General features: G+C 36.5%; 1 protein-coding gene across 1 annotated transcript in view; it reads left to right on the top strand.

The window, feature by feature from the left end:
- The window catches only part of TASP1 (taspase, threonine aspartase, 1), a gene marked incomplete at its 3' end in the record, with an annotated part of 72,204 nt that extends 52,941 nt beyond the window's left edge, over positions 1-19,263 (top strand). The window contains 3 exon segments of the mRNA XM_009575647.1: positions 4,804-4,914; positions 14,153-14,263; positions 19,190-19,263. Of these exon segments, the coding sequence (XP_009573942.1) occupies positions 4,804-4,914; positions 14,153-14,263; positions 19,190-19,263 (296 nt within the window).
- Between the last annotated feature and the right edge of the window lie 7,594 nt (positions 19,264-26,857).

The following is a 26,857-nucleotide window of genomic DNA, read 5'->3' as shown; positions in this document are numbered from 1 at the left end:
AGTGGTATTATTCTCAGAAATTACGCATTTAAATACCCACAGAAGAGGGAAGTCATATTTCACTGTTGATCAGCTTTGCACTTTGAAAGAAACACTGCATTAGAAGCTGTACTGTGGCATGATCCAAGAAGATGTGTGTCTCTGAAAATCAGTTCTGATGCTTTCTGTATGATCATCAGGAGTTTTCTGTATGATCTCCAAGTGGTTTTCAGGCAGGGTTAGAAGCTTCTGCTTGAAGACAGGTTTTCTGGGGTTTTTTTTGTGAGTTTTGGTTGTCTGTGGTTTTTTGGTTTTTGGTTTTTTGGGTTTTTTTTTTTTTTTAATTTATTTTTATAGATTCTGGTTCTCAGCAAGTGTGTTGGTTTGAGTACAAAATAAATGTGTTATGACTGTCGAGCCTTATCCTTCTTTGCTTCACTTGTCATAGGAACCTGTTGCTGCCATGTACCTCTGGAGCCTTTAGGAATCTGGTTTTTTTAAACTTCTTTCCCCTTAACCCAGGACGCTAGAAACTTGCATCAAAATATCTGTCTTTGCATGTATGTATATATGTATTTATTTATCAAAAGAGACTATACATTTCCTGTAGAAACATTGCTCACTTTGCCAGTAGTGATCCTAGAGGAGGACAACTAATTGTACTCACTCTGCAAACATGGACAACAGTAGTTTCAACAGTAGATTTTTGTCAGCGGAGGGGTTATGAGTAGGCAACATGGTGTTTGCACAATATTACTGTGTTAGGAAAATACTTTGTTTACTATATGAAACAGTTACTTCAGTGAGAAGGACTAATTTAACCCAGTAAATTTTTCCAGATAGTCATCTCCGTTTGAGTCACTTTTGTGTGAAGGCTTATGGAAGCTTTGGTCTGTCATTGCAAAGTGTTTGTCTGTGAGAGATAATGAGCTTCAGGTTACCGAAGAAGTCATCATCTTAACTGGGAAAGGATAATAAAATGATTTAAACTCTGTTTACATGAAAGTTACCAAAACAAGTGGATTTGAGACTTTAATGTAGAATTGAAAAATTCTTATTAGGAGTCCTTGTTGGTTTGGTTTCAGTATTATTCAGTGACAAACTGCAAAGTATAATAACACATACAGTTAAACGTAGTATAATGTGAGATAGTTAAGCAAATGAACCAGATTTACATTTTCATCAGCTTATGTGCGTGATTTGGAAATGCGTTAAAGTAGTTTTGACTGTAATTGCTGTCTGGAGTCATGTTAATAAAACTTTTCCGGAAGCTGGCTAATGCTGGTGGTTAGGTTACAAGTGAGTGGAACTATAAATTTGAACCCACAACTTCATATTGTAAGTTATAAATTAGGTTTCAATTACTGTAATTCTGTGAACATTTATTTTGTGTCTAGCTCTAGTATTATCTACAGCATTTTCCCAGTTTGAGACTATAGAGACATACAGGTCTGCTAAACCTGCAAGACAGTTCACACTCTAGTATTTGGTCCTAACTTGAGATAATAGGAAGGGCAATTCTATTGGAATAATTAGGGTAATTCTTTTTCTCAGCCTTTATCTGGTCAAAGTATGTGAAACACTGCTTAGTTATTTTTCTTGTTCAAAAATAGATGTTCCTACATCAAAAACTGCAGTAACAAATTTTTCTTTTCAAAACGGGGGGATTATTTTCCTTAGTTATCTGTCCCTGCAGATTGCTGGCATGTGATGTGTTGAAAGATTTTTACGTACACTGCCAGCAGCAGTCTGTAAGTTTGCTGCCTTATAGGTTGACATAAATATGACACAAATAAATGACTTTGTCTGTGGGGATGTAGAGATGTGTGATGTGTTAGTAGAATTGCAAGGCTGCTTTCCTTGTGGTTGATCCTGGATCACATCAGTGGGCTGCAGCTGTTCTTCACCCATATTAAGTTTTCTCTTTCTTAATTTTTTTTCTGTAGCAGACTTGATGTTATGGGAACTCTTCAATAAAATCATTCTCTTAGGGGAAAATAACATTATACATCATGCTAAAAAATGGCTATTGTCTTTTTGATGCCAATTTAGGAATTACTTAGAAATTGTGAAGTAGTAACATCTGGTTTTATTACTAGATGCATAGGAGATGCATAAGCTCACTCTGATTCTTGTGTCTCATTTGTTTGATTCACATGCTAAGTCCCATGCTTCTTACCTCACATAGGGTATAAATGTTATATTTAAAGGTGTTAACAGGTTCTTTTCAAGAAAAAATCAACTTGCTAAGTTTTTGCTGGAGCATATGCTTATTTAGTTTTATTCTTTACAGCAAAATTTCATAATGATTAATTTTTCTTAGTTTAAAAAAGTGATAGCCATGTTGTGATCTATGAGTTAAACGCCTCTTCCAGTTTTTGCATATTCTTTATATATTACTTTATCTTGAATAAATATTAGATAACTCTCAATTTTATTGTGGTCAAAAGCTTTTGAGCATGGAATAATGAAGCAATGAACGGACAGATCCTCCTGTAAGCAGCTGTTGAGGACGCTGTACTGTGTGAGCCTCTTGAATATCCTAACCGGGACACTTTTCTCAATAACTCGAGAGCTTGACAGTCTCAGTGAAAGCACTTTTTTCTTGTGCTCTCAAGAACTGCCTCCCTTTGCTGTGTCATTGTCGTAGTATTTCAGCTCTTTCATTTTCCTCTAAATTTGTAACTTTTTTACTCAATCTTGTCTTTCTGTTGTGCCAATTATACGTAGATTCAGTGCCGAAGTACCCCACCTCAAACAGTTCAGTTTAACTGAATTGTATTAATCAGAAGACACTGCCCATTAGAAGGAGTACATAACTGAAGACTACGGTGTAATTTTGATGATTGAAGATATCAAGATTTTAGGACATGTGTACACAGTTTTTCTGCAGTCTGGTCCCTGGGCTTATTCTCTGACATCTAATGCATATATAATGCTCCATAGGTTTTTTTTGTTCTTTTTTTAATCTTGGAAATGAGGGGTGAGGGGTTCTTTTTTTTTTTCCTACTGTGTTAGTCTTTGAAGAGCAGTGTTTTTAAATTTAGTTTGCTTTTAGGGGGAAGGGTGTAATTGTGTGACAAGTAACCAGAAAGAAAGATTCTTGGAGTAGGTTGCCATGTTAATTAGGGCTTAAAAGTGATGGCAAGAACAAGAAGCTGGTCTGTGAATAGCTCCAAGACATAGCGCTAAACCTGCCGATGTGTGTTCGTGCATTGTTGTGCCCAAACCAGTCAGTGCTGTAAACTCAGCATATTGGGAAGCACAGCAATGAGACACTCAGCAGGCTGCACTGGAGCCAGTTTGGGTTGGGTTTATTTATTAGTTCTTTCTTTGTGCCAGATCTAGGCTGGCTTCAGCCAGAGTTGCTCAGTTTTCTCTGTTCTGGGCTTGTTAGTGCTTCCAGTAAAGTGAATGTTATCCATGGAGACGGATCTGCCTTTGTCTGAAGCGAGCTTAGGTCTGATGTCTTACCAGCTCCGGCTCTCTGCCATGTGAAAGCAGCTAGATTGTTTCCAGCCATAAATTGTCTCTGGAAGCTGCGTAGGTGTATTTATGTAGTTCTGCACCTGGGCTAAGAAGTCCAACTGGATTAAAGCAGACTTTTTTTATGGAGCCAGCACAGTGCTTGCATCTTGCCATGGTTAATGAAAAATTTGCTAGAAATATATATAGATAATTGGGAATTGACTATATTTGACTTCTCTCTATATATTCTGGTGTCTAATGCAGCTTTAGGCCCTGATATACTCTGAAGTTACAAGTCTGGTCAAACTGTCATCACCTAAATTTAGATAATCATTGTCATATTACAGCTACTAAATTATTTAGTTGTGTTTTTCTTTTTTTCCTAACTGGATAATACGTTTCAGCTTACCTGGTGCTTGGTTAGACCTCTTCTAGCTGGTTCATCTGCTTCCTTCCCATTGAGGAAAAATGTCAACAAATGAGAGGCGTAGTAGTATAATGACTTTTGTATATATGCAGAAGGTATCACCAGTGTGTTTTCCTGTCCAAGAGAACTTTGATCTAATAAACATGCACTGTACCATTTGACCACAGCCGTATGTCCCAAAGCACATTAAAGGAATGGAAAAGAGCTGAGGGAAAAACAGCAGGTGTGAAAGCGTTCCTACAAAGTAAGAGTAGCACTAATGACGTTTGTCTTCGTCATCCACAGGTTTCAGGGGGTAGTTACAGAAAGCACTGAGGCAATAAGTGGTTGTTTGCTGCAGCTTTTTAGTTTCTTAAAGACAAACCTTTAAAAACTACAGGAATTTTTATTACGAGTCCAATGAGCAGCCACCCTGTCAAAAAAGCATAGGTAAATTCACGTATTCCTTTGTTGACGAAAGGCTAAATAGAAGATTACGTCATGCAAAGGAGTTACTGTGGCATTCACTAAAGATGTTCTTGGTTTGAAAAGAGTTGCATCCAAGGATCATTCCTGTGAGAATGGTTAGTAAGTCGATTCTTTGAGAGAGAATTGCAGGATCTCGATAAAGATGACAAGTCAGAGACAGTCTCGCTGTTTCTTCTCACTACGTCGGTTTTTTCTTTCTGTACTTAACCCTTTTTGGTTTATGACTTCGTGCAGTAGAAATTTCAGGAATGTTGTGGGAAAAACTGCTGACATTATTGAATTTTCCTGTGACTCAGTGTCAGTCTCTTAAAAAAAAAATTTAAAAAAAAAAGGCAGACACCTGTCATATGCATCTTTTTTTAAATTTTATTTTATTTGTCTATGATGGTGTAAAATAATGACAGAGTTTCTTCATAATGATATCTGTATTTTGATTATTCCCAATCTTAATATTTCTTTAGGTTGTGGAGAGCACCTTGTCCGAACCATACTGGCCAGAGAATGTTCATGTGCTTTGCAAACGGAAGATGCCCACCAAGCTCTCCTAGAGACTATGCAAAACAAGTTTATTGGTAAGTATATGTGCTAATTGCCTAAGTATTGCATAACATTTTTTAAAATGCAATTAACTTTATTAAATAAAATTAAGGTACTTATTTTTGTGATTTCTGTTGAACCCTTATGTTGCATTTTGCCTCAAATTTGGTGTTGTGTTACGTCTAAAGAATGTTAAATCAAACTACAGAAGAATATTTTAGGAAATCTAAAGGAAAACCCTTGGAAATATCTCAGTTGTTCTGTGAGTCATAGAATACCCAGAGAGATTTGAAGAAAGAATTTCCTGCCTGAATCACTGGCTGTGGTATAAAATTGCATATTTTAGAGTTGGTGGTTTAGGAGCATTAATAAAAATTATTCATGTTAACCCTTTTAAATATAATAGACCTCAGAATCACTGCACGTTCTCATTAAATGCTTTGGACAGACAGATTCTGGTTTGCTATTTGCATGATGAAATTAATTTCTTGAGAAAGTGAAGTAGACTTCATTGAAGGCTATTGTAAGGTAAAACCAATTTTTTTCCTTGATTTGAGAAAATTACATATGACTACTTACACCTGTTTAATTTTTTGTGAATACAGATCTTGTTTTCTTTCTTCAAGTCATAACCAAAATATGAATATGGAAATTTAAAATATCGATATATGTTTGAACTTTTGAAGATAGCATAGATTCCAGTGCGGCTTCTGGCATATATGTTGACTTGCATTGTGTTTATAGCCCTTAAAATTTTTTGAAGCTTTAATATCCACAGACAATTTTGACCTTCAAAATTTCTTGTGGACAAGACAACATAACACTTCTTGTACGCTGTGTTGCCAAAGTTCATTTTTATAGTATTTTAATTAGAACTGAAAGAGGAACATACGCATACCTTTTTGGGACTCAGGAACCATTGTCCTTGGTCTTGGCAAGAAATGTGTCGCAATTTCTTTATTTCTGTTTATAATGTTGAATCCATATTAAACTCTGCTTCTGACAACATTACATTTGACTGTTTGAGGGGGAGTCACCTTTGCATTGGAAGGCTGCACTTGGTAATTTAGTTGGGAAATCAGACTAAACCCAACGAAACAGGGCAAAGTGAAAAGAATGAGAGACAGTATCACATTAATGCTTTTCATGATATAAAAATCTGAAGAGAAGTGTTTTAGAATTCCTTTTTAAAATTTCATGTTTTAAGTAGTGATGGGTCATATTTGTATTTTCAGAAACTTATCACTGCAGGTTTTTGTTATCTGACAGTAGGGACGTGTATTACCTTTTCAGTGGTACTTTGAGTCAGTGTTGAAATGGAGAGAGGAAAAAAAAGAAAGAAAAAAAAAAAAGATGCAGCCACCTTTTTTGTGTAGGTGAAGTGCTTGAATTCCATGTCTCAATTAGAAAATGTAAAATCTAGTTTGCCCTCAGCTGTCCTATGAATGAAGACCAATTGAGGAAAACCTGAAAATCCAGATACATCTTGCTGTTTACATGTGACGTAGTACTAAGTTTGTAACCAGTAGTGTAATTTTGGGGGATCTTGGCAATTCTGAAGATGGAATGCAAAGTTACATCTTGCTAATGTAGTGCAACAAGTGAAAAAATGCATTACACTTGAAACATTAGGTTTATACTAAATAGTTTTTTTCCTCTGAATTTTCATAGATGTTGATGTGCTAGTTGATAGCTCAGGATGAAGGGTATGATGCAGGATTTCTTACCGGTGTGAAACAATAGGATAAAATGGGCTAATAGCCTACTTGCTGATGGCATGGTTTCTTTCCTTGCTACTCTTTCTAAAAGCCCTGTTTTGTGGTCATGTCAAACTTTTGCCAAAATTATAATGGACCAAGGCCAAAAAAAAAAAAAAAAAAAAAGGCTTTTACAAAGCAGAGCTAGAATGTTTTGTCAGAAGTGAAAATGTGCGTTACTTGTATTGGAGGGATGAACAGCTGATTTTGGCAGTTGCCATCAGATTGGTGCTTCCTGTTTACAGAACTCTCCAAGTCTCCGCAGAGCCCTGGGAATCCTTCCAGCTAGGGAATGCCTGGCTTAAACAGTGAGTGCTGTTTAAACAGCAGGTGATGAGCAAACTAATGGCAGATGTGCTTCTCTCATCCTTTCTCAGAGCCAGCTTACTATGGATAACGCACAATTGATGGTTGAATTGGAGGTGAGAGAAATTAAATTCAGATTTTTTTTGTAAATCAAATGGGCTTGATATCTTTAGACAAAGAGCGCTGAAGACTTGGTACGCAGTCGAAGAATGGTGTTCTGTAAACACAAATACCTTCCAAACAGAAGAACAGAGGATTTTGTTACTCATCATTCCTTTCAAATGTGGCCAAGTTTGTGGAATGTAGACTTTGAGTAAATGTTTGTGTCATCTCACTGGCGGGAAATCTGGGCTTTTAACAATGGCAATGTTATGAATTGTACTTTAAAGCTTCTTATAAAGTATTAGAAAATAATGAGCTGAAAGACATAGTTGGCATCTGATATTTGTTCTTTCCTTAGCGGAAATATGTTTGTCTATTCTTGTATTTTTAAGTTGTGCTTCAGTTCGCAAATAAGCAATGTCTGCAGAAAGGTAATAGCAGAAGGATAACGCTGACACTTTCTCTTTTAGAAATTCTGTATCAAATACTTCTCTTGGGAGCAGGAGTTTGGACAGTTAGGAATAATAGAATATGAATTTCCCAATTATGGGTTATGCTTGTTGGGGGAAAAAAGCCTCATACTTAAACCGTTACAAGACTGCCAGTGACTGTCCTTGCACAGTGTTATTGTTGCTTTATATTTTGGCACTGCATCACTCTAAGCTTTGTAGTATCCTTTGTGGCTTTATAGTGGAGGAAGCGTGCTATGGAAGCATTCTTATGTCTTCTCCATGACACAGAGGAAGAGATTTGAGAAGAGAATGAAGTGATCCTGAAGTTTCATATAACCTATTTTATCCATTGCAAGTGTATGATTTCACAAGTTTGTATTTGATGGTAGGCAGAATTGAATAGGCCTATTCGTTACCTGTACAATAAAACCAGCTGAAAAACTAATACAACGTGGTGATTTTACACGAGGGTTTGTCTAGGTCCTGACTGTGCTTCTCCGTATCAAAAGCATTGGGATTTTATTGGACAGCAGTGTCCTCAGTTATTTAATTTCTTAAAATCTGACCTGTAAAGTTTGAAAGTACAGATGCTTTTCCTTGCAGCTTCTTTAAAAATTCTAAACAGATGTTTTAAATGACTTATCATAAAATATAAAGATCTCTGGTTTCAGACAGCTTGCGCTTAAACATGTAACAAATAATGGTGCATGAAATTAAAAGCAGGCTTCATTTAGTGCTTATATGTTCCTCTAATATTTAGTTAAATTGTTAGCTTGAAGCATAGTGGGATACATAGCGGAAGCAGAGCGGCAAACAGCTTCACTTTAAACACGTTCTGTACACAAGCTGACAAAGTCCAATGGCATAGGGGAGCTACGGATTATTGACCTGAAAAAGTCTGAATTTCACTCACACTACAGCATGAGAAGGTTTAGAACTGTTTAACTGCACTCCGTTAAAACTGGGTAATGCTAAAGCACTTAATTGGTTACACCATGCCACAGTCAGTGTTTAGAGCAAAGTTTTGAAGACTTTGGATACTAATGTATACAATGAAGCTGGTAATGATTTCTCTACTATGGAAGAGTATGAATGTAAAACATCTGATGAGCAGCTGGTTAGTCCTTCAGCTGGGTAAGTGTAAATAAAACACTTTTTTTTACAGTTTAGTATCGAATCTGTGCTAGAATGGATCTGTTCAGTAGCTACAAATGGGAAAAAAGCACAGGATCAGAAATGAAAACTATTGACTGCATGCTCTGGAGGAAGCAATCTTCATCATGGGAGCAGTTTAATTTACAAGAGGCATAGAAGAAAAAATATTCTTCGCTTGTAGCTGTAGTTCCTCCAGAGCAAGGGTGAATGTTGAGGCCATTATTTGCCTTAACACTTGTGAAATCCTTATGCTCTATACCTGGTCGGCGGCTGAACCCGGGTCTTGGTGTTCAGCTGTGGTTGCTCTTGCAGAACTTGATGAGATCAGTGAATGTGGAGCTGCTATGAAGAAATGTGTGCTTATTTTTAAGAGATCATTGCTGCAGATTAATAACAAACAAAATATATAAATAAAAACTTGATAATGCTTTCTATATGTCAGATAGCAATAACAGAATAATTGAGCTTTGAGGGAGGGAAATGTGTATTGTAAAATACAATTTTGTGACTGGGGGAGGTGAGGATTAAACCAAAACTATTGAAAGATGGTTTTTGTTTGTTTTTTCCTACTCCTCCTCTCTGGTGTGGCCAGTCAGTGCTAACATCATGAGTTAATGCTATAGCTGAAGTTTTGCTTTGGATTTTTCATGCTAAATTCTTCAGTGTTATGCCAGTGTAACTGGGAAGGAACAATGAGTTTACTGAGACTTAAAATGGTATTAAAAGCCCCAGGTTTTTGTAGTTTTGTCATGAGCAAGCTATTAGATCAAAGAATTGTCTAGCGATTCTATTTTATTGCAGTAAAAAAATTATTTTTGGCTAGTAGGCATATTCTGTTTTATTTTTACTGAATTTTTGGTTGTACAGCAAGATCTATCATTCTTAAGAGTACTGAGAGAGCAAAAATGATGTAGGAACGTGGGAGCCAGATTACTTTTTCCTTCTAATGAGAAACCATTATGACTTTAATATACATGGCCGTATTTCAGTTGCACCTTTTCTCTTCCTGTTTAAATACTAATGAAATAAAATGTATATGAAAAAATGACATTACCAATATTGTTATTTTTTACAGAAGTCAGCACTATTATTTCTTTTTCTCAATGGCTTGGCTGTAACAAAATGATTTTTAGAACTAAATTAATGAAATATGTTCCTAACCTTTGAATTCAGTGTTTTGAGAACACTCAAATTAATTCCTGTGTACAGCGCATGGATTCTGTTTACACATAAAGTATAATACTGCCTTTGTACCATTATTTTTACAGATTTAATAATGGATGCATAGCGTTCAGCTGTCTACAATGCTTAACATAGACCTACTCATTTGCACTGTATTGCTGTGTTAAAATACACTCTTTAGCATAATTGTAATCCTCAGTAATAAGTCTGCATATCCAGAAATATCTTTGTTTAAAAAAAAATTAATATATTTGAATCCCTCTTAACTTTTTTCCAAATTGCTTTAATTGGAAAATAAAATACATTCTCTGTTTTAAAGAATGTGCTGTTCAGTGTGTATTTAATTTGGCTTAGAGTCTGATTTTTAAGGGAAGAGAAACAGTCTCTCTGAATTTACTGTAGTGTAGAATACTGTGATGTTATTACTGTAGGCAACTGGTTTTTACTGCCACTATTGAGAGGTTGATTCCTTAGCCAGGGCAGTGAGTTAGAGACACATTCCATATTGTTGTTGATTTTGCACTGAGATGGTTTAGCTGAAATTGCTGGTGAAAGCAATTGGAATGGAGGTAGTCACAAAATTTGCTTCGGATGGCTCTGTGGCGATGGCAACCTCTAGCAGAATTGGGGAAACAGACGTCCCGTGGAAGTGGTGTGGGTGAGAAGATCATGAACCAGGGGTTTTGCAAGTGACGATGTCTTCATTCGCTGTTTGTGTCTGGAGGTGAGAAGAAGGGATGTGTTCTTGTTTCAGACTTTTTTTTTCTCCTTTCCAGAATAATGTTCAGTCTGCAGCTGATGGTAAAATGGTGTAGAAGATTAAAATTTGGCTGTGGATTGTGCTTTCAAAAAAAAAGAAAAGTCTTCAGTAGCTCATCTGAAAATACTAAGTCTCAGTAATTTCTTGAGTTGCAGCTGTATTTTGGCTCTATCTCTGTTGCTACGGCTCCAAAGCATGGCTAGCCGCAACAAGAAAGCCAACATAATCCCATCATTTTCGTTGTTGTGTTGTAGTATATTGGTCAAGGTGCTGCAAATGAGGACAGCCTGCAGGTTCTGGGTTTTGATGTTGTGAACCACTGGGCAAGTAACGCTGTTTCCATCTATAGGAGAGAGAGAATGCATCCCGTCCTCTTTGCTTTGTTTGCATAACACAAACTTTTAAGACATTCCCTGGTTTAATAGTCCGTTCAAATTACCCACTACAAGTCACTCTAAGCCATTTCACTCATCTCTCTATCACCCCAGTACTACAGTTATGGTCGATTCTTACAAAGTTAGTGCAGTAAGACCCTTCTTGTATGGCGTAACCAACATTTGTCCTTACTCCAAGAGCCCAACTTTTGTTACTCTTAAAGAAGCCAGCTTCTTGCTTATCTGGTGTGTTTTACGAGTGCTGAAGTTAAAACTCTACTTTATTGTGCTTTTATCATACTTTTATCATGCGCAGTGCTATTAAATTAATCCTCTTCTTGAGTTTTCTAGTTGAAATAGCAGGAGACTGGCAATGTACTTCAGGAAAGGCTGAATTAATACAATCGCTTTTCTAGATTTTTAGTGTTTAGCATGGACTTCAAAGCCTTTGAATTTTGTGGACTGGTATAAAGCTTCTGTGGTGCATAATCATTGAAGGAGGTAACTTGCTTCAGAAAACAATTGTGTACATATTTAGGGCAATACGATGGACAGGATGTTTAAAGTAAATAAATATATGCTATTTATGCTGGCAGAACTGGGATTCTCATAAGCATAGTTGTATGTGTATAGGTAGAGCATCTTTTTGGATGAAATTGTAAGCATAAGAGTTTGTCTTATGTGCTTGAAGCTCAAGTTTTAAATTATTTTTTTAAACCCCTTTTTAAAAAAAGTCTCACAAAACACATGCTTTGAGTGATTACCTCATTCTGACTCTACTGAAGAAGATGAATGTTTTGTTCCTGCAAAGAAATCCCTGAAAAAATGAAAGGATTCTGATGAAAATGTAGCATTACATGTTTTGCTGCAGACTCTTTACATGGAAAGAAATATACTTCCAAGTCCTCTCTTAAAGTTTAAAAAGAGAGAGCCTAGCATGTGCAAGTTATTCAGATTATTGAAAATTTAATCATTGATGATGGTGCATAGTTGACAAAAATGCTGGGAAAATGAAGAAATTTGTGATTGGTTTATTTACAGACTGTTCTTTCATCTATTCTTTCCTGAGTGTGGAAGGAAGAAAAACACTAAAAAAAAAAAGTAAGCGATTAATCCAATGTAAGCATTTCTAGAACCAGACGCTAGTGGCATCAAGTCTGTAATCAGTAGTTGCTGTCTGTTTTTATGCGCATTTATACAGTCTTAGTGGTTTAGTATGGCCTTAAATATGCTATCTGCTTTAAATAGCCAGTTTGCTGGTTGTGTTCTGCTGAAGTAGAATATGTTTAACCATTCTAATTAAAGAGATTATTAGTATTTTTCACTAGAACCTTGAAAGAACCTTTCACAGGCCTTAAAAGAGGAGGAGAAACACTGCTTATAAAAAAAAAAAAAAAACAACAAACCCAAAACTTTCTGTTTGCAATGACATTTCACCATAGCATGGCTTATAGCCTGAATAATTTATGCAACTGAGTATCAGATTAGGTCTGCAGACCAAGTTCAAGTTAAGACATTGTCTTTGAAGTACCCGAGTTTCTGAAGTAAAGGTTAAAGGATGCATGTCCCCTGTGAAGAAAACCACTTTTTTTGTTCATTTGCTTGCAGAAATCGTACCACATACTTAGCCAGCATTTGGTTAATGCAGTGAAAGTATAAGAGATAAACTTAACATCTTGGAGAGCATGGAGTAAAAGATTTTTATTTGGGTGGTAAAACTCTTTACAACTTCCAAAGCCTTGCATTTCTATTTTAACCAAACATATTTTCCTGGGTTTTTCTCTATTACGTTGTGATTGAATAGATTCTTGGTTCACAGGAATTTGGTTGCAGTCAATGAGTAGTGCAGTAGATGTAGTTGCCACCTAGTAATAGTTCTTGTGCAAAGCAAATGGCTCTTTAAAGATAATACCTGTTTGTATTAGGTCAAATAAGTTATTACTATTTACTAAGCATGCTACATTTGTTACCTTTCTGTGATACGGGCTTCTGTTCTTATGACCACTTTGTATCACTTCTGAACATGGCTGCTCTTATGTTGAGAGAGAACATGGTAAAGCTTTTAGTTTTCTTTACAGTAAAGCTTGAAGTTGGTTCTTATTGGGGTTTTTTTGTTGTTGTTATTTGCATTAAATGAGTAATTTTAATCATACCAATAGCTGTGGGCAAATTGAAGGAGGCTGATGAGTAGATCTGCTCTAAAGTTCTTGTGGCCAGCAAATCCTTTTACAGTGTCTGTACACTAGACATAGTATAGTAATTTATTTAAAAGAAAATAATTGAAAAGAAATATGTGAAATGCCTGTTGCAATTGTATGTTCAACTTTAAATCACAGTGTATTGCAAATGTGTGACTAGGGTCTATTTGGGCTTAAGTGCAAGAATTTAGTTAAATTTGTGGCTCAAGACATTTTAATTCATATGTAAATCATGCCATTGTTTCCACATTTAAAACTATAGGAATCTCATTTCAAATTACAAACGAGAAAAAGAATACTTAGACTTGATTTCCTTCCAACCCAAACTATTCTATGATTCTATGATTCAGCTAACTTTAAAACTTTTCCAGCTTCTGATAGAAGATGTTTTATATCATATGTCTTAAATTACCAACAGAAAAGCCACTTTTAAAAGTAGGATGTGTTTTGGCTTTTCTGCTAATATTTATAAAACAGCAAGGAGACAGTCTATAGCAGTTTGATGATGTCTTTGTACAAAGTGCTTTAAATGGGGAAAAATGAATAAACTGTAAAAGTGACCCAAATTTGCTTGATGTTTTTCATATGTGGCCATCTTTATATTAATTATAGTACAGAAAGAACTTAATATTGAGACATGTTTTTTTTTCAACTTGACATTTCATTTTTCATTATTATATCTCCCTTGATCCAAGAACAAATGGTTTTGCACTCACAAATGTAATTTCCAATTTTTTTTTTATTCCATGTAGCTCTTTTTCCTTTTTTGATTACTGCTAGATTAGTAGATTACTATTTAGAAAGTTACTCATTATAAACACTAGAAAAAATAAAGCTGATGCTTTTCTAAAAGCAGTGGTTAACCTGACAGTCTTTTCAACGGTTAGTGACAAGATTAAAGGGGGAAGGCAGGAAAGGGATATTAAAAAAAAAATACCCAAGAAACTATTCCTATTGCAAATAATTCTCCTCAATGATTTTACCCAGGTTCACCTTTTCTAGCCAATGAAGATGGTGTACTCGGAGGTGTGATAGTTCTTCGGTCTTGCAGGTGTTCAGCAGAGCCTGAATCATCACAGGAAAAGCCAACTTTACTAGGTAAGAAATTCTAATTCATTTTTACTTGAGCTAGGTGCTAACTCAAAGTGAAAGATGAAATAAAAACTCTGTGCATGTTTACCGTTGTTCAAAGGCCACGGAGAAAACAAAAAGGAATTGAAATTGTTTGAGATGATAAAACTCTAGAAAGTGAAATAGTAGTATTAGCCTTGTTCTCTAAACTGCGGAAAAGAGACTTGTTATTTCTAAGCAGAATTGTGATTCAGAGGGTTGTGTGGGATCCTTCTAAAACCATGGCATAGGAGTAACGGTTGCTTGTGGTGAGACAGGGTATGCTCCTCATAGAAAGAATCACGTTTTTAGCTAGGGATAATGCCTGTGACTCTTTACCTCTTCTCAGTGGTTTATATGCTAGAAATGCTGTCTAAAAAGTTCTTTGTTCCTCCTTTTTGCAGGATAAAAGGTGAAAATTTGGAGGATAGACTTAAAATTTGGAAGGGAAGTTGTTTTATGGTTAGAAATTTTTTGTTATGCCCAGGAAAATCTGTTCAGTTAAGTTGCAGTTACTATTTGCATATGCAGACAAGGAGTACTTGCTGTTTATATTGAGATCAGCAGAAAACTGTATGTCGCCTCCATCAGTAGCTGACTGGTTAAAAAGGCTCTGAGCTTTACAGCCCTTCAGCCCTGTTTATGGCCTAGAAACAAAATCCTCATCTGTCTTGCTGCTTTACAATGGAACAAGTGTATTATAGTTAACTGTCATGCAGTTTGTCGTAGAAAAGCAGCTAGAAAACTGAACGCTGTAGGCTGCTAGCAGAGGTGGGTGGAAAATAAAACCCAGAGACAGTAAAGCCCATGTTCCTCTTTGAAGGCAGAGATTTGGGACTGGGGGCATAGGAGTTACTTCAGCACGACACTTGTATCATCTCCTTTCCTGTGGTGCTCCTCAGCTATGGGCATATGTGTCTGGTCATGCTATGTGCTTATGTATTGGGTCACACGGACCTGTCTAATACGTATTTATAGAATCATAGAATCATTAAGGTTGGAAAAGACCTCTAAGATCATTGAGTTCAACCGTCAACCCAACACCACCATGCCCACTAAACCACGTCCCATTATGTTATGCTACTGGAATTGAAGTTTTTTTCCTTTGTATAATCCTCTGCTTTATTATTGTTTCCCCAAGTGTTTCATGAATCGCTGTCAGTAGCGTTACAGATTTGAAGTAGCTTTCATATCTTTTAAGATCTGACATGACAAATTTGATCACCTAATTTAACTTTGTATATTAAGGCAGATCATAGCATCTCACCTGGTAATTCTTGAATTGCATAATTTCTTGTTAATCTATAGGCTGTTGTTCAGAAAGACACCTCACCTTTGGTTTAATTCATTACTGCTTTTGTCCGCTAAATTGTAACGTTATGTCACCAGAGTGTGCCTGCTTACAGCCAGCCTGGAGTAGCAGGCAGAGCGTGTGCTAAAGGTGAGCTGGCAGATATGTTCTTGATGATGGGTTAGCCCACACAAACTCCAGTACTTATTGCTGTCTGTTCAGTGACTTCCAGGATGCTAGGGTCAGGTTATTGTAGTTGCGCAAGATGAGGTGTATGTTATCTTTCAGTTTTGTTCTCGCATTACACCTTGCTGGTTTGCATTACAAGAATCTTTAAATAACACATACTACTTTGTCTGTGTTGGTCGGCTTGTGTCTGATTGTATCCCCCCCTCTAGTCATTCACTCTAATAAGTTATTTTGCTCAATACAGTTAATAACATTCATGTTTCTCTACCTGACAGTTGAAGTTTATGTGTGTTTTATGCTTTTGGTCAACATCTCATCTCATCTATAAGACAAAGAACCAGAGATCTGGGAGGTGAATCCTTACAGTTCTGATGATGGTCCTGGGATTATCCTGATGGACAACAAAGGAATTTTGGAAGGCTTGGATAGGAAAAGGTTTTAGAAATAACTTTTGTATGTTATATTTTTTGAGTTATTACTTGAATAGCTTGTATTTTTGAAGAAGCAGACTATAAAATAGACTTTGACAATCATCTTACTCCTGTCTGTCAACTATTTGAAAGCCAAGACTGTCTAATCCTGACTCCAGAATCAAGGTTGCTAAACATACAGAGAATGTTGCAAGTTTGATTTACAGTTTTCAGATTTAAGAATGGAATAATTGTGACTTTATTGATCTAGTGGAGAAGCATCCTACAACATAAATTTTATCCGTAAAAAAGGAGTTAAGAAAATGAAAATACAAGTTTGATTAAATAAGAACAAACAAGATCAACTTAACCTTTGATTTCTTATGTTTGGCAGTGAGAGAAATATTTCTATTCATTTAATGTTTGTCATTCATGTAAGAAAACATGTTCCTATTAAGGAAGATGCGGTATTTTTTTCCTAAAAAATTAATAAAGAAAATCCCCATATATCGTACATCATAAGTAAAGACTATTTGGCCATTGATTTTTGGTTTTCTTTCCACTGAAATAAGATTCATGTAGCGCAGCTTATTCTAAAGATATTTTTTCTGTACCACAGAAATGTCCTGCTTTATAGTGTATGCTGAGTTAATGTATAATTAAACATACATAGTATTTGTGTTGTTTGGATTGAAGATAAGTTGTATAATACTGAAGAACTCGGCGTGTAGAATAATGAAATCTCATGTCTTTATTGCAGGGACAATCTTTTTTTTTTTTTTTTTTGTTAACTATTGAAACAAATTGCAAGGAAGTGATTTATTAAATGGTTGAAAATATGTGAAATGTCTTCAGATAAGTATGTAATTTAGGTTTTTCATTGTAATTCCAGTACTTGTAATAGCTAGCAATAACCATGTTTTATGCTAGAACATGCTACCTTTGGAAAAAAACTACTAAAAACTTAAAAGAATATGCCTAGAGTTGTCAAAGGCAAAGAAATAATATTTTGATGGTATTTGGCCTGAACTGTTGCCCAACTTCTCAAAATTGAAAGATAAGATTAAATTTGTCTCCAAAAAATAAATTATTTCACTCACAGTTGAATCTTCAGGGTGTTAGGGAGGAGTTGGCCTCATCGAACGCAGTTACAGTGCACTGAATGTGTTTCACTCCCTGAAAGCTTTTGACTAACCTTTGGCGATACCAGTTATGAATCTGTTACGGGGGAAGCACAGCGCATACCTAAATGAAGTTCATTTTTCTTTTATGATGATATCTACATATCTGTCAGAATCTTCAAGTCTTGCCGGGATTGTCTAAACTTTGATCTTCTACTCTGGGTTAATTGCTATGCAAGGATAAATGGTTCAAAGGATAAGCATACTCAGCATGCTGTGATGTTCATCAACCATATTAAAGGAACATGAGGAGTAGGAATGAATAAGGTTTTAAAACCATCTAATGATGCTTTTTGCAGTATGTGAAAGTCTCTCTCGCTAAAGAAATATCTGGAAATAGCTTTTCATGGCATCTCGTTCATTCATGTAAGACTCCTCCTGTAATCCAAAGGAAAAATGTATACTTCAGTGCAATTTTTTAAACCTTTTACAGTATTCTATGAAACACCCTGAATTCTGATCAGCTACTCTTTCTTTCTTTTTCCCCCTTCCAAATTACGTACTTAGTGAACACAAAGAAAAATGGCTGTGACGTAGAGCAGGAAGAATACAGTGTGGCAATTTATAAAGCTCCACTGGATGGGAGCTAAACATATGAATAATGTGCTCTTTGTCTGAATTTTGTGTTGCAGCTGAGTAGGGGTGTGTGTGTATATATAAAAATAGCTGTGTATGTATCAGGGAATTAAAGATCACTGTAATGGGCTCTTTAAATGAATGATAAATCGTGCCACTTTCAAACTTCAGAATGACACCTTACTGGATTAACATGCATTAACAATACACATTAGCAGTGGTTAGTTTTCTTAATCATTATCGCGACAAACATAACAGTTGGTCTTTAACATTTATATCCTAAATTAGCTGTGAGTATACCAGAGAGCTGATGCTGTATAGCTAGTGCTAGAAGTCAAGGTGATCAGACCTGAGAGTGCTTTGATGGGAAGCCAAAATCAAAATGGGCTCATTTCTTCTCTGTCTTTCTTTCCTCTCTTACCTTTGGTGCTCCTTACCCTCTCCCCAAAGAAAGGGGGTGATTGCATATGCTCTTGATGTAATTCAGCATACTTTTGGGACCAGGTCTTGCTCAAATTTTGCCAGGCATCTTCCTTGCTCACTGTGCAGTGCTATTCTGCTTCCATCGGACATCTCTTCTGCTTCTTCTGTGGGGTTATTTTGCTTTCACCAGATGTCTTTCCTGCCTGCTCTATATCTTCAGTTCTCATCTTGCAGACTTCACTACTTCGCATGTTTTCCTGTATCCTACTTGTGCAGCTAAACCACAAATCTCCATTTACCCGTTGGTAGTTACATATAATGTATATATTTATGCTCTGTTCTGTGAAAAAATGCTTGTTACTGGTTATTCTGTTGATAGTGTTACAATTCTACAGAATCCTTGTATGCCATCTGGGTTTATGCTATTGTAGTGTGCTGCTTATGTCTGGGTTCAAGGCAAGCAAATGCAAATTATATCTGCTTCTACTTTCTGGGTGGAACAGGCCTCTGCTTTAAAAGTTGGTCCTATCTTTTAACTGTAGTTGCAGTTGATGTATTTCTCATCTTGGAGGCTCCATATCATTGAAGTAATGTTCTCATTCTGGGTATTAATTCTGCAGAGTGTGACTGCAAATAGTGCAGGAAAATCTTGTTTGCCTGATAGCTGTTTCTTTTGAGATTGAATTATTCTGGTAAGTAGTTTTTGTTCTTTAAGTTTGTTTTTTGTCCTTTCCCAAACTATATTTTAAGCTATATTTGTTTCTCAAGATTCCAGCCTTGTTAAATTACATCTTAAATTTTAAACCAATGCATTTTTTGTAACTTCTTGAATTTTCCTTTACAGTGGAATTTCTGTGGAGCCATACAACAGAGAGCATGTGTGTAGGATATATGTCTGCACAGGATGGCAAAGCTAAGGTAAGCCATGAGGAATAGGTTGTAATAGAGTAGAATGAGTGCAGAAGCTAAGGAGAATATGAAATAATGATAATGAAATATATAAGAAATTTCTGTCTTTAAGACAATGGAAAAAGTTAATGGGTCCATAAGCAGTTAAATGTATTTATTGATTGGGCATTTCTAATTCCTTTTTTTTTAATTGTCGCAGTTAATAATCCTAGGCTAACATACGTATTATGTCAGGAAAAGGTGCCACAAACACATGTCCATTCCCTCTGCTGACAGTAATTGTATCTGAATAACTTTATCCAGCTTGATTGAGTTACACTGGCTCTTTAGGATGGTACGGTATTTTTCTGTGGGCATGTCTTCCTTCAGATAAAGCAATTCCACCATCAAGGAAGAAGGGAGAGGATATAAAGCAAACTTCAAGCTAGTTCCTAGAATAGCCTCTGTGATAAATAATTTGGATATTAGCATCCATGTTTTCAGTTTCTTGGGGCCTAATCATAATTTTTTTTTTTTTTTTGAATGAGAGAAATAATATGTTAAAATTGAGTTTGGCAATGGAAACTGGAAAAGTCCTTAACATCAGGATCAAGGAGTAGGGATTAACCAAGAGGATGAGCCACCTATTCTTAGGAATATAGCATTGAAGGGAGAAAAAGGCAGGTATTGTGATGTAGCAACTAGAGCATCTAGGAGAGGTGTTTGGACAATGAGAATGAATATGGGAGAAGCAGCAAGCAGAGACAGAATCATAATTTCTGAGGACATTTATACACGTACAGCCATAAATATTCAAGACAGAGTGAACAATCTGAACTAGTTAAAGGCAGTGACAAAAGTGGGGGAAAGAGCTAGAATAAGAAGGCTCCCTGATATGGTTAAAATAATGGTGGAGACGGGGGTGTTTACTGGAATACTTGCATGTATTAGAGGAGGTGACGGCCAACAAGTTTATACCAGCAGATAAAAGCAAGAAAGACACCCAGCATTTTGATGGAAGGATGAATATTAAAGCCTGGAAAAGGAAAGAATTTGAGGTGCTGGATTTGTTGGCTCTCTCCAGAAATGGCTGCTTGTGTATCTGCTGAAGAAGAAAGTTTAGTCAGCAATGGAGGAGGAGAGGACTGCAAAACCCAAATCTATCTCTCTCTTTTTTCTTTTTTTTTCCTTCCTTTTTTTCCTGTATTTTATTTGAGAGAGAAATACAAAGGAGGATGTGAGCAAGATATTAAAAGAACTACAAAAAGAAGGAAATTGACATCAGATATTTTATACAGCAAAAATGGTGTAACATGCTGGTTGAAGCATTGGGAATGGATGAGTTCATCCTCGAGGAGTAAAATGTATAGAAAAAAAGACAAGAATGCCCCAGAAGGAGGAGGAAGATAAAAAGCAGCTGGTGAAGGAAGTGCTGGTAGAGGTGTTAGTGAACTAGTCGCTTTCATGACTTATGTAGAGTTCTTTCCAGTTAATTATCCATGGAATAGAGTGTGGTTTTACTTGTTTTCTTAATATTTATTTCAGATTTATTAGAAAAGAATCCAAACTCAAGCTAAAAGATCAGACTGAACCGAGTGAAACGAAAGCAAGCTCAGCTGCAGATGTTCTAGTATTCGCTAGTTAGTTTTAAAATCAGTGAAAGCAGGAGAATTATTAGAATGCGCAATGTGAAATTATTCCAGTATGCACACCTGCCTCTGGCTTACGCTGCAAGGCTCAAAATATTATTGTTTCTTCCTGGTAGTGTCTGTCTAATTAATAAATAAATGCTAAATACGAAATCTGTCTGGTAATGAGTACTAGCATGACAGTGCCATGCCCAAAGATGTTTTCCTACTCACAGTTGCAACTTTTGACATCTGGTGTGCATTGTTTTCATACTGCTGGTAAATTCTCCAGCTGGTAATCTTGATTGCGCTGACAGACACAGCTGCTCTTCTTGGTTCACTTTTAAATTATGTTTTTGACCTTCATTGAAGAGTTAATCCCCCTCCCTTTCTTCCTCCTTTGAGTCTGTGGCCACAAATGCTTTCCAGAGAAAAACCACAAATGCTTTTGCTGCTGACTTCTATTGATCAAAAAAAGTCTTCTGTCATAAAAGCTGGAATTTTATTCTGCTACAACTAGGACTAAGTTATAGATGGAAAACTGGGCTTGAAATAGAACACAATGTATTGCAAGTGAAAAAAAAAAAATCCCTTTTCTTTAATAGAGTAACTGTTTTGGTACAATTAATTTTGAGTGCTTGCCATGAAAGAGTAACGGTATAAGAATTCATAAAAGTATAAAATGTCATTTGTTTATGAGTACCATAGCAAAATGATCAGGCAGCAGCTTGTACGGAAACATCTTGCTTTCCTGTTTTTCTAGAGTGGTAAAGAGCTTCAGTTTTTATTTCTTTCGTCAGTCTGGGACTCAAGTTTTATTCTTAAACCAAGGGGTTGTCACAGTGGCTGATTTTGGGCTGGTTCGGTTTAATGAACATGAAAACATATTTTTATAGCAAGACTTTTAGAAAGTGAGAAGGTTTTTAAGTGTCTACTGTTATGAATTAGACTAATATTAGAATCATAATTATATAAAGGGGTACATACTAAGGAAAGAAAGGATCCTGCTTTATAATCTTAGTGTGATTCTTTGTGCATTGGAGGTTAATGCATTTCATAACAGGACCTAGCAAATGGTGGTTCTGAACCCCAGACAAAGATTGTGGAGGTATAGGAGGCCTTTCTTACAAGGGAAACGCTTAGACACTTACAAGCTAGCTGCCAGCTCACCGGCAGATACTGGTGTGCTTGAGAGGTGGAAACATGCTCAACCGATTAACTATCAGCAGCTCCTTAAAAGAACAGTGGGACAGGAAAGTGGAATCGGAGACTTGAAGTGGTTTGTACATCCTGACCTGCCGGTGCTTCTGGCTTTTAGCACTGTGAGCTCTCCAAGTACTGATTTGGAAGTATCCTTGTAACAGGGGTTTATTTCCTCCCGATTTAGAAAAGACTGGGTTCTATAGTTGGCCACTGACTTTCCAACTATACTGCCTGAATGCGAACTTGCCAGCCTAAGGTATAAAATGGCTGAGCCTGCAAGAGCTGTGGAACAATTTTGCACTGTGACTAATAATTGTTTGATTTAAAGCATACTTTCTGGAAAGGTGTCCAGTCTTTTTTTTTTTTTTTTTTAAAACACGTGTGCCGGAAAAAACTTTCCTGTTGAATGTCGGTTTAAAATGTTTGGTTGAACGTTACTTCAAAAATACTGTGGAGGCTTGCTAGATGAACTAAGTTCACGCCTTATTGCTGACACAGTCATATCTGGTTGCGTGTCCTATTACTTGCCTTTAGCTCTCTCTCAGCACTGAAAAAATATTTCAGCTCCTCCACCACTGATAGCGCTGGCAATGTCATCTTTGCTACCTGCATAGTGGATATCTCATTGACTTCCCTCTGATTCTTATGCCCTTGAACCCTTACATCACTGCCACAAGCAGCTGATCAAAGCATATCCTTGCTGGTTCGACTGTACTCTTCTTTGTTTCTCGTCATCCCTCTTGACACGAGCAGTTTCATTATCACTGGGTGCCAGTGTTTGTCACACATTGGATTTGGAGGGAAACAAACTTTTCGTCTGAACGGCTTTGATTCTTTTATATACTTCTTGGAACTAACCTATACCATCTATTGCTACAACTTATCCAGGCTGGTGCCTGGGAGCCTCAGCTATGATGAGCTTAAGGGACAAATATATTCTGGTCTAGAAGTTGCGAGTCCCAGACTTTCTTCCTGAAGCGATACCATGACAGATTGTTTCAACGTTAGGCCTGTTCTTTGGGAAGATGAATTGACTTCCCGAGATCTCCTGAAGCAAGTTTCTGCATTGCCATCTATATGACAGTAGAATTGTCACAGAAGCTGACACTCAACTATTTCTAGCCATTAGTGAGGCTGTTAGAATATTCTAGGCTGCTGTGGAAGTTTCTGGCCGTGGCGATGAGAACAGATAGAAAATACTAGTCTGTGGACTTCCTCTGCACTTACCCAGCTCCTTTTGTAGCAGTAACTGCTGCATCAGCAAAGGTTAAGACTTCTAGATTGGAGGACTGGGAGATTAAATATCTTCACGGACTGAAGAGATATGTTTTTTCATTTTTGTTATTGTGATCTTGACTCATGAATTAGTTGATATGAATTCAAGATCTTTGATAAGCAGTTAGGTCTTTTAGATTTCCTGCCCAAACTTTTGTCTCTTTCTGGGACACTAGTCTTCAGAATAACCTTCCAGATGTTTTTTTTATGGATCCATAATAGATCCAACAGCTGATCATAGCATCAGGTAAGAAGGTCATCCTGTTACCGGAGCTCTGCCCTCTTTAAAGATACTCTGGCAGCTTTCAATTAATCAGTTCCAGTTTTCCTGAACTGATTAGGTTACATTCTAAGAGCTTAAGCAGTTGTGTTTTCACCATTGAGAAAATAGCGATGACTACAGTGATGCGTCTTGAAGTTCTGTCCATACTGTCGCGGGCGATGTGCAATATTTGAGGTCTTAACGGCTGGTGTAGCATTTGGTAGAGCAGTTTAAGTGTCAGTTTGCATGAAGGGCTTTGAGACCTTCTGCCTTGTAATTTGGGAGTGGGAGAAATAACTCCTTGAATTCACTCATAATGTGATTTTAGATGTAAATGGAGAATGGGAAGGAAAGGAGGTTAGTGGGTAGGTTACAAGTTAATTGACTCCTCTTAATTACATAGTCTTCCTATTTTCTTGTTCCTTGTCTGCTTGCCCAATGGAGGATGCTGCAAAGGAAAAGAATTTCTTCAATATCAAATGACGGTGCAGCGTATGCCTGCAATGTGAATTCACGTACCAACTGCATCTTTTGAAGGTTCTGGTTATGGGTAGGCAGCCTTTCTTTGATTTAAAGTTGTGTATCTGTGCATAATCAAGCAGGAGCCCTTTTATCTCAGGCAGGGTCTGCAGAGTATTTGTTCACTTGAGGCCCACCGTATTGTGTGTGCAGAAAGTGTAAGTGGGCAGGATGTGCCACAGAACTACTTTTTTCCTGGATCTCCCAAGTTTCTTACGTTATCTTAGTGATTTAGAGTAGTTGGTGGTGGATGATGTGTTTGCTTGAAAATAGGTACTTCCTCACTGTGTTTTCAGTAGTGTTTGAAGTCAGAGTGCTTTCTTTCTGGTGAAAGATCCGATCTCAATACCAACAACGTGCAGTTTTGGTCCTGTGTTATGTGTAGGTATTTGAAATAATTTGTCAGCTCGCTATGGTTCTTAGTATGTATACATTTACTATATGATCTGTGTATAAATGTTGCTAACTTTTGCAATTATTATAAATGTTGCAATACTCTTGAGATATCCTTGCAGTTCAGCTTCATAGGTTTTAGTTTTTGTAACAGCTACATGACCTAGACAGGGAATTTCTAAGAATCTAGTTGTAATATTGAATGTAATCCAATTCAGTTGCCAGTTTAAATCTCTCTTTGGCAGATACTCAGTTCTTATAACATGAATTACTAAGTCTTATGTTATGGCAGGTTTTAATATTGCAAAGCTACATATGCTTTTCTTTCCATTTTCTAATGAACCAAATTCAAGTTACTTTGCAAGATACGGGGTAACAGTAGTGGAGAGTGTTGCATATTGCTGTGTTTGAGAACACCCATCAGCAACAACTGCTGTCTACACCAAATGTTGTGGTTGCAATATGCAAACAGAAACTTTATCTTTGACAGTTAATCTCGTTTTCCAGTATGAAATAGGTGGACAGGGAGACCATTTCCAGTTCACTTTTCCTGTTGAGATGTAAGGTGTCATAATCAGATTATTCGCCTTTACTAACACTGTAAATTTAGCAAAATTACTTCCCTCTGTGTTTGAAGTGATACATATGACAAACACTGATTGTAGTGATTGCTGGTTTTCTGATGATGGGCTTCTGTATTTTACTTTGTAAGTAAAAGGTCTGTGAAAGCCCTTTGTCAGAAGGGCAGTTATCCAGTGCTCATTGGGTGAAGAAATACATCTTGGAAGAATTCTAATTCTAATTTGAAAATTAGTGGAAAAATTTACTGAGCCTGTTTAGCTAACAGAAATACTAAGTCAAATAATTCAGTCATTCATTTCAGACTACAGAGACAGTCTTTTAACTTCATGAGACAGGAAAAGTAGATGTCACTGGTTTCTGGTTTGTTTGGTTGGTTTTTTTTTTTCTTTAATCTACACTCTTGTCTGGAGACTGGGGAATCAGGGAATCAGTCAGAAATTTTCACTTGAAAAGAACTCTGCATCCAGTAGAGCATCCAGTTCTCTCATAAAAATGAGGTATTTTTATTTGTTGGAAATAACCTTCAGTGCTAAGATACCAGTTAAAATATTTGGCTCGTAGACTTCCATGGAAATTATGGGCTCTGAGATGGGAAGATAAGTTCAGTTTTTTGAGTTGAGTGCTTGCATAAAGCCAGTAGTTCTGGAACTCTCCCCGTATTTGGCTGACATATTTTAGAATGGAGCAGAGAAGATGGGATTGTATAACCAGGTATGCAAATATAAATGCAATAAACCTGACTTAGCACCTGCAATCAGAATAGAAAAAATCACATTTTAAGATATATGGCAGTATTTTAGAATACCTCTACAAAAGCCTGGAACGCTGAGCTGAATAGATGATTGGTTGGTACGTGGCTTTAGGCTGTCTGAATACATGTATGAATGATTTAGAGAGATTAAAATGTTTTAGTTTTCAACTTTCTTAAAATTTGATTTTTTTATTTCTAATGCATTATATTAATGTTTTTAGATACATAAATAGTGTATCGTGATATTCTTAACCACAGAATGAATTTGAGTTTGGAAAACGGTTAGCTTCCTAAGCAATGTCATATGGGAGGTGTACATTCAAACCATGTTGGAGGAAAGCTTCCCAGGAGACAGAGCAGCAGAGGATGGCTATTGCTGCCAAAATGAGCTATTACTGCCTAGAAAATAAAATGAGAATAGGTGGCCAGATGGTTCTCATGGTGGAAGCGTTCTGAATTTCTAAAGAATATATGGGTTTGGTGGTACTTTTCTTTGAGGAGTAAGGTGGTAGAAAGCAATTTCGTTAAGTATGTGATGTCCTTGGTCTTTCATTATATTTCATCTCAATAGGGTAACGAATGGAAGAAGTTTGTTTTATAAATTATTCTGTCTAAAGCACATCCTGAGCATGTAATAAGAAAGATAAACACATGAAGTACTCCCTAGATTTGCTTAAGAACTGAATGTGCTGCCATGTGGTAGTGGTACTGTCCTCTTGGCAGCATTTGATTGATTTCAGTTTTCTCGTGCAGCACTGTCTGTCTTTTGGCTTAAAGTTTATATTCATTTTACATTGTATTTATGCTTTTATTGGAAAAAAAAAAAGAAGCTGTTGTGACAAACTAGTACTTTTATGTGAATAAAAGGAGGAGACTAGCTCTTTAAAGACTAAAAAAAATCTTTTTGATATTAGTTGGTCTCAAGGTTGTTTCAGAATCTTTGTCTATGAGACATGAAGTAAAGTAAGTCTTGGCACAATTTGTAGTATCTGTTTATTTATTTATAAATAT

The sequence above is a fragment of the Fulmarus glacialis genome, unplaced genomic scaffold (assembly GCF_000690835.1).
Source record: "Fulmarus glacialis isolate BGI_N327 unplaced genomic scaffold, ASM69083v1 scaffold10814, whole genome shotgun sequence".
Taxonomy (NCBI): Eukaryota; Metazoa; Chordata; class Aves; order Procellariiformes; family Procellariidae; genus Fulmarus; species Fulmarus glacialis.
The sequence above is the reverse complement of the archived record's forward strand: the minus strand, read 5'-3'. Positions and strand labels throughout refer to the sequence as shown.